At 33.5% G+C, this 8,549-nt stretch overlaps 1 protein-coding gene across 2 annotated transcripts; it reads left to right on the top strand.

Moving 5' to 3' along the window:
- Positions 1-2,652: 2,652 nt before the first annotated feature.
- C1GalTA (Glycoprotein-N-acetylgalactosamine 3-beta-galactosyltransferase 1) lies at positions 2,653-7,714 on the top strand. 2 transcript variants are annotated; one of them, XM_018542725.1, is made up of 7 exons: positions 2,653-2,954; positions 3,687-3,903; positions 4,432-4,584; positions 4,706-4,881; positions 5,942-6,149; positions 6,227-6,365; positions 6,816-7,714. In XM_018542725.1, exons 3-7 carry the CDS (start codon positions 4,554-4,556, stop codon positions 7,357-7,359), a joined length of 1,098 nt encoding a protein of 365 aa, XP_018398227.1. In that variant the 5' UTR covers positions 2,653-2,954; positions 3,687-3,903; positions 4,432-4,553; the 3' UTR covers positions 7,360-7,714. The 2 variants fall into 2 exon arrangements, with proteins under 2 accessions (XP_018398227.1, XP_018398226.1); XM_018542724.1 differs by having other exon boundaries at positions 4,694-4,881.
- Positions 7,715-8,549: the final 835 nt, after the last annotated feature.

Here is an 8,549-nt window from a genome sequence, read left to right as displayed (position 1 = left end):
TCATTCGTCACTGTCAATCTTCCATACACAGTGCGGCCATATCAATTTTAGGTTCAAATTCAAAACGCCGCGATTCGACAAATACTTCAAGCAATTACGGTAGATTAAAAAAGTTGACAAACAAGAAAAATTCGAAACAAAACTTTTTAAAAATTAAATATAAGATTGAGTTTTTCAAAAATTAGAAATTGCGTACTGAAATCATTTTGCAGCTTTTGATTTGCTTTCAAGGATAATTTGTATACATATAAACTTTTTTTGTAAAAAAAGATCAAGCGAAATATCGAATATATTAATCGAATTTTGATTTGAAACATTTTAAATAAAGAACGTAATTTTTTAAATTATCGATTAGTTGCAGAAAACTATTTTATCCTTGCTTGATTAGTACCAATGATATACATTTTTTTACTTAGTCGGTAAGGCAGATGTTTTAACCAGTAGTCAAATACGTATCTTAAAATTTAAAACAAAAATGATAAAAATTAGCAAATTTATTACACGTTGACCAATAAAATTATAAATATTTTCGATTATATATATATATATATACTTTTGTAATTTTTACCTCGTTTCAAGACATACATACATATGTATAATCGACTACCGCAAGAGTTGTCATATATTTTATTTATATATTTACTCGCAAAATATAATTTAATTTAAAAAAAATATAACTTAATAAAATTGACTCGATTGAATAAATCCAAGAGAAATGATAAATGCCTTATCGGGATAATATTAAAATATTTATTGATGAGGAAATGATTTTAAACAAAAGACTCATGCCTGAAATGATTTACATACACAAACAAAACAATAATAGTTTAAATTTACAAACGGATATAGAATTGTTAAATAAAAAGCATACAAATGCTTATATTTACTAAATAATATCTTTTTCTCTCTCTGCAATAATCCTTTGCCTTGTTTTCGTATATGACAATGTCAACTTATATGTATAATTTTGTAATTAGAAGTAGTTTTACTCTTGATATAACAACTTGTATTCTATTTTCTATGTTTGTTACATGTAAGTAATTCAAGATATATGTAATGTATTAATGTTTTAAAATTATTTTAATTTATTCTTAATGTACAGTGTTCTAGGGAGCACGATGTTAACAATGTTTAATTATTATATGAACTTCGAGACTTGAAAAGGATCCGAATTAGGATCGAAACGTTGTTATTATCAAGATACAATAAAGCATCATTTTAACTCACACGATCAACCAGAATGTTCTGACTCGATAAGGCATTTATCATTTCTCTTGGATATAATTTAATTTATTATACATCTACGATGACATGTAAAGAATCTATGTATACCTATAAGTACCATAATAGAAGCCCGTTTTAATTTTATTGTTGCACTAGACTGCACAAAGTATGTATAAATTTCTATTTTGCTTATATATATTTTTATTTGTCAATATTAAAATCAACTATATTAATATGGTCCTAAAATCTTATTTCTACTCTAGTTTGTATTATCCAATTAAATTATAATAGTTTACATTGCATTTGTGTATTGTACGTAAGAAAAAGATTTTTGTGTAGATTCAAATTTAAATATTATAATAACATAATTAAATATTCTAATATATATAATGTTGTAATGGTACAACTCTGTGGAATTGTTAAGAATTGTTTTTTTTACATGAATCGTTATTAAACAATTTTTATTGTCATTTTCTTATTCTTACATACAGAAATACACACGATCGCATTTATTTGTACATGGAACACCTTATTTAATATTATTCCAATTTATCCCAATTTCAGTTACGCTGTTCGATCTCTATCAAACTTTATAACGTCGATTTTTAAGAACTGTTATTCGCGCTTTTATTAATGATAGAAATCACACGATAGCTATCTTTCGTGTCTTCGCGTATCTAATTTTGGCGGGTTCTGTACACGTACGTGAACGGCAATCATCAAACGTAATTGCTAACCGCAACCTGAAAATAATAGATTACGAGATACGCCGATAATTATGCGAGAATCGACAAATAATAACTCCGCCTTCCACGCGCGCTCGTGGAAAAATATGCTGATAGTAATTTCGGGATAATGTGCTGATAAATATAAAGAGATAAACGCGGCACGCCGCGCGATACGACAGCCTACGCCATTATACACGCATACACGCGAGTTCTCAACCGCACACGTGTGTACCGGATGGCGAAGTTGAGTCGTATCAAATCAAGTTGTATCGCGCTCGCGTGGTGGTTTGTTTCCCCCGCGCTCCCGAGAATTCCTCGCGATACGGGAATATCGGCGGCGTGATGGCCGTGCGTCGTCGGTTGTCGCTGGGTCGTCACGTCACGACGGCGGACGACGGAGAGTACGGAGACGGGCTCTGTGCACGCCATGCACGAGCATCTTCCAATCAGGGCGTACGTAGTAATGTATATATTCGCACGTAACGTGCGCGCGCGCGCACGCATACACTCCGCACTGCTCCGCACTCGTGCGAGGGGGAGGGCGAGACGCGCGCATCGCCGATTGTTATCGCCGAATACTTGCGGTGGATTCCTTTGTGTCCGTTAACGCGCCGCTCGCGATAACGCTCGCGGGGGATGACACCGTCGCTCGAACACGTCGCCTGTAGATCCCGGGGGGAAAGAGGAATGTAAGTCGCGGACATGTCGGTTCTTTTAATCGCGTATAATTGATCGCACACGGAACCGACGGCGTTCCCCGTGGCTGTGTAAACACGTTTTCGCGATAACGCGCGCTTCTCGGAAGCTCCAGGAGGAGGGTCCGGAATCGGATCCGCATGTTAGATCATGTTAGATCCACGAGTGTCCGTGAGACGTGCTGACGAGCCGAACACCTTTTTTCCTCGATGAATCGCGCGACTCGCACGGCGACGAGGCGCGACAAACATTCCTCGGCGACACACCATCGGCGGCTGGGCAGTGAGCGTTACAATCCGCACTCCGGTTTGTGAATGAAAACTCGTCGTTACGCGCGCGAGGTGCACAGGTGATCCTCGGGCCGTAAATATTTGTCACGATCGTGCGAACATTTGCGCAGCTGTGCGAATAAATTTAGTAAACGCGGGCTAACGAACGAGTGCTTCGGTAATTTTGCTGAATAAAATGGACGGTTAAACGAAAACCGATGACTATCATGAAAAATACCGCGTTCCGACCTTGTATTATTGCGCGTTGCACAATTTATTTTCCGTCTTTTTTTCGCCGACAGTTTAGTTTTAAGAGAATGCAATATGCGTCACTTTTGGTCCACGATCGAACGTTTCGAACGTGCTGTGCTCTGCTACTTTTCGCACGCATTTGTATGTGTGTCCGTAATTGCGGCCTGCATAATAATAGCATTATCACAGATATTTATTAATTATTTTCTATATTCGCACCTGTGCTCCAATGCATTTGTAGAAAATTGCTTTGCTTGTTTAAAGATAACATCTATTTCATAATATACACTGCTAACATTATCAGTAAAATAGCTATTATATGTAGCATCACGACAACCATTATTTCGTCATCAAATAACACTTCCGATGAACTATTTACGCATTCAGAAACATAAGTGCATATATAACTCAAAAAGTGTATTGTGAATATAGCATTGTCTTTAAGTAGTCTTGTCTCTTGACTTATCAAATAGACTTGTTTCTGGCTGCTGTCTTCAAAGTTGTGTTTTTATTTCAGATCCTGTCCTCTCAATCGAGGATATTGTATTATAAATATGCTTGTGTATACAACTCATTAGCACTCAATCTTAGTTGACTAAAAATAGAAGAAGAAGCATGAAAAGATGTGCTTGGCAAAGATTATCTACATTATCGTATAAGTGACGAGTTCAATATATGAGCTTAGAAATGGCCTTGAAGAGTTTATCATATTATCGAAAGATCCTGTTGATCAGGTATGTATATGAAGTTATTGAATACTAAATCAATGTTTTTAATATAAATATTACATAATGTTGGAATTGATATTAATTTTAATATTGTGAAATAATCTGCGACATAAAGAAGAGCTAAAATAAAAATATAATTAATATAAAACTATTTAATATAAGAGAATTTTTTTATCTGTTTATTCCTGTAAGTGATAATTATAATCCATCCAATATTGATAAGGTATCAATAAATTTTTAGAGTAGATTATCAACAAACTTTAAAAGTTTATTAATACCTAATGTAAATATTGCAGCAAAAGCTGTTCATTTAGTGCAATTCTTATTTAAAGCTAGTTCAAGTAAACTTGTCAAGTATATTTATATAAGCTACTTGTAATGTAAAGTGTTAATAAACACACTACGTGTGGTAAAAAATTGCACAGTTATAACTATATATATGTACACTAGAAGTGCATGACTGGCCTAACACGATACTCTATCTTTTCTTATTAAATTAATCATAAAATTGTAATATATATTTTTATATTTTAGAAGGCAGTAATAAAAGTCATATCATGCATTTATACAAGCAAAAATGAATGCGAAGGAGACTGCAATCTATATTTATGCATTTATAGTGTTATTGAGTTGAGTCATAATTTATATTATATATCATGGTGCAGCAGCGACTACCTAGTTTCGATGGTAAGCGTGCATTTAATTCTGTATAAATAAATTTATGTTTGGTTCTAATTTATATTAATCTGTCATTTGTAAATGTGAAATTATAATAATTAAAAAATACAGTAATTAGTTTTTTACACAGGTGGTCGAAGTGGACGGCGATTTATATTGACACTCGTTGCTGGAACGGTTTTCGGTTTTTTATCAGCATGTTTGCTCATTGCATCCACAAGAGATGTACCACATATGTTCAGTTGGGTACCAGGTGGTTCTGATCTTTCTAGAGATCCTCATCATTATTCAGAAATGGACTCAGAGGTACACATATTTCTTTTGTATTCCAAATTACAATACTTTTAATAGTTTCAATACATTTATGCCATTCATCCCATGCTGGGGATCTACCATCCATGGTACCGTATGTCATGTTACGTATGGTGCGTATATATACCACAAGCGGATCCACTATGTGTGCACATATACATATAGCTTTGTCGAACAAAGCCGTTTAATGACGGACCGGCGCCTTTTGTCTCGCGCCGTAAAAATCGAATGACCTATCCACGTGATACTAATAATGACGCGATTGGTCAGGTCTCATCGATCATTTGTTTATATTATCTCTAATATATTGTCTAATATTGATTATAAAGAGTTTCCTCGAAGCAGTCTTGCTCAGATCTGAATCGTCCGGCGAACCGTAGTAATAATTATCTAGATCGAGTCCTCTCACGGATTATCTCGATTCAGAATAAATTTATTATGAAATAATACGTGGAATGATCTTTCCCGTACGATCCAACATATTCGATACAATACTTAAAAAGTCGACATAAACGCATATTATAATTTTACTTCTATGTATACCTGTGAGGAAAATGAAAAATTCTCTTTTTGATTAAATATGTGCAAAAAAATGTTTATATAAATACTGTACAGGATGCTCTGAAATTCATGAATCAAAATTTCTTCATAATAAAAGTTTTCGACAAATTAAATAAAGAAGTTAGTTGTATTTTAATTATTAATTTAATAAATTTAATATGTTTAATAAATTTTTACGATCGACTGCTGCCAACCGAAGGTTGGCACAAAAAGGAGGAGTATGCGTTTTTATTTTAAATAGTAGATACTTTTTAAGATAATAGTTTTAACGTTACTAACTGTAGACGATGTTTAAGTGACTTGTGAATATTAATGGCTGTCTAAATAACTTGTAATTGGTCATATGTAAATTCTTATTATCTCAAATACTTAAACAATTTTACAAATAACTTAATTTTTCGAAAACTTTTTTGCTATGGTATTTGATTTGTGAATTTCACTTTGTATAGGTGTGACTAAAATAATTTTTAAATCTCGTCACTAAATTTTCTAGATTGGGCCCGAAACAGAAGTGAAATTTCATGGTGATGATGAAGATTTCCACAAAGGAGAAGATAGAATAGCTCAGGATATGGCGAGAAAAGTACGTGTTCTTTGCTGGATTATGACAGGTCCAAAAAACCATCAGAGCAAAGCTCGTCATGTGAAAGCGACATGGGGAAAACGCTGCAATGTACTTCTTTTTATGAGTTCTGCGGAAGGTATTTTAAACTTCAGATAAAGGTTGTGATACGCAGGTAAGATTTCTGTATAATGCATTCGTACTATTCATTTTTAGATGCCAGCTTACCCACTGTAGTGTTACCAGTAAAGGAGGGTAGAGATAATCTATGGGCTAAAACCAAAGAAGCGTTTAAATACGCTTACGAGAAGTACAAAGATAAAGTAGATTGGTTCATGAAAGCTGACGACGATACGTAAGTGTATTCTATATTTGTGATAAGTTATCTTTACAACATGGTCACGATATGCATGTACAGTCTTTTCACGATTTTATCTTTATGGCATATCAGAAGACACAGCAGTGTCTCGGTGCTAAGCAAGCGCAGCGACACTATTGTATTCCTTTACGCGAGACTGTTGGTTGCAGGATACAATATAAACAATATATAAACAAATAACACAAATTGCTATTGATATTTTTTCATATTATTAAAGTATCAAAAAAATATAAGTACATATTTAATATTGAATAAATTAGGAAGAAATAGAAAAATTAAATAAAAATTGATAGTTTTATTATTTTATATAAATTTAAATGAATAATATTATCAAATAATATCAAATAATAATATCAAAAGAGAGTTGCTACTAAATACGTTGTACAGATACATACATAATTGGAAAAATAATTTATGCGTTTTCAGATATGTGGTGGTAGAAAATTTACGATATATGCTGTCGTCATACAATCCAAATTCATCATTGTACTTTGGATGCAGATTTAAACCTTTTGTAAAGCAAGGTTACATGAGCGGTGGCGCGGGATATGTACTTAGTAAGGAAGGCTTACGCAAGTTCGTGGAAGAAGGGTTACCCGATAAAACCAAGTGCCGGCCGGATAACGGCGGCGCTGAAGACGTGGAGATGGGAAAATGTCTCGAAAAAGTTGGCGTACGCGCGATGGATACCAGAGATCCTCACGGGCGCGGTAGATTCTTTCCATTTGTGCCGGAACATCACTTGATACCAAATCATGTAGATAAAAATTTCTGGTATTGGAAGTATATCTATTACGATACCAAGGATGGATTGAATTGCTGTTCAGACAGCGCTGTTTCGTTCCATTACGTATTACCGAACATGATGTATGTTCTGGAGTATCTGATTTATCATTTGAGGCCATATGGTATCAGTCATAGCCTGGAGAGACCCTCTCCGGATCGACCGTCGACGTTGATCGAATACTAGTCCGTACACTGTCGTAAATAGACCATAAGGTTCTGTAATTTTTATTTTATACATGATACTAGTCCATTCGAGCCAACGATATATAAGTGTAATATATTCTCAGCGGATAAAAAGTGTGATATATCGTACTTCTTAAACACATGAAGTCTTTATACGTATCTATAATTAAAAAAACACTGGCCATAATGGATATAGTTATAGTTTAGACTAGAAAAGTTAGGAAGATAGTGCAAGCACAATAGATATGCGTTAGAGACTTAGAATCTTTTTTTTAGAGCGTTAAACTACGAATTAAATTTTATAAGATGATATGTGATATAACTACTTAAGAATTTAACAGAATAAAACGTATGATCCTTAGAACAAATCTCGTATTTTAATATATATGTCGTCGAAAAATAATGCGTCTTTTCCTTTTTCTTTTCTTTTAAGAAAAAAAAACCTTAATTGGCAATGCAAATATATATATATATATATATATATATATATATATATATATATATATAGCACCATCAGATGTAGAAAGATGTCAGTACACAAAACTCGAGATAGTAATAAGAGTAATCACTTGGCAAATAAAAAAAATTAAATTATTTACTCGTTTTTTTTTATATGTTTATGGAAACAAAAAACATTTTTTACACGTTTCTACTGTGCTTGCAAGATAATTTTTCGGGCGTTGCAAATATGAGAGAAAAATCACAACATATGTAATTATATATATATACACATAAAACTGTATTTCGTAATATTAATATAATAATGGTAATAATAATTTTAATAATAATAATAATCCCAATAATGACGTACTACCCAGTAATAAATACTATAGATACAGAGTGAGTGTGGGTGTGAGTAAATTAACCAATTAATAATTAGGGAGTTAGGGGTTCTATGTACAAGTCATATTTGTACTATGCGACTGACGCAATTGGCCACCGTGGCTTCACTCAGACGCGCCCCACAATTTCTCTCTTCGTGTCTTTTCTTCTTTTTTTTTGCATTCAAAGTTAAATTGGAGGAAAACAATTCTCTGCATAACTGGCTTGTTCTCTCATTCTCTCGCTTGCTCTTTTCTCTCGCTTTCTCTCTTTTTCACTCTCGCGATTATTTCCCTCTTTCATTCTCAATTATCTAATCTCGGCGATGTCTCACTTCATAAATTATTTAAAAACAATATTTTACACTAT

Source organism: Cyphomyrmex costatus, unplaced genomic scaffold (assembly GCF_001594065.2).
Source record: "Cyphomyrmex costatus isolate MS0001 unplaced genomic scaffold, Ccosl1.0 scaffold344, whole genome shotgun sequence".
NCBI lineage: Eukaryota > Metazoa > Arthropoda > Insecta > Hymenoptera > Formicidae > Cyphomyrmex > Cyphomyrmex costatus.
Note: the sequence above shows the minus strand (reverse complement) of the source record. Positions and strands in the feature narration are given on the sequence as shown.

Bases quoted from the DNA above. Each gene is read 5' to 3' on its own strand.
- C1GalTA (XM_018542724.1), top strand. From the start codon at position 4,554: ATGGTGCAGCAGCGACTACCTAGTTTCGATG. The intron at 6,150-6,226 runs GTATTTTAAACT...ATTCATTTTTAG, and splicing joins TTTTATGAGTTCTGCGGAAG to ATGCCAGCTTACCCACTGTA. The intron at 6,366-6,815 runs GTAAGTGTATTC...ATGCGTTTTCAG, and splicing joins ATGAAAGCTGACGACGATAC to ATATGTGGTGGTAGAAAATT.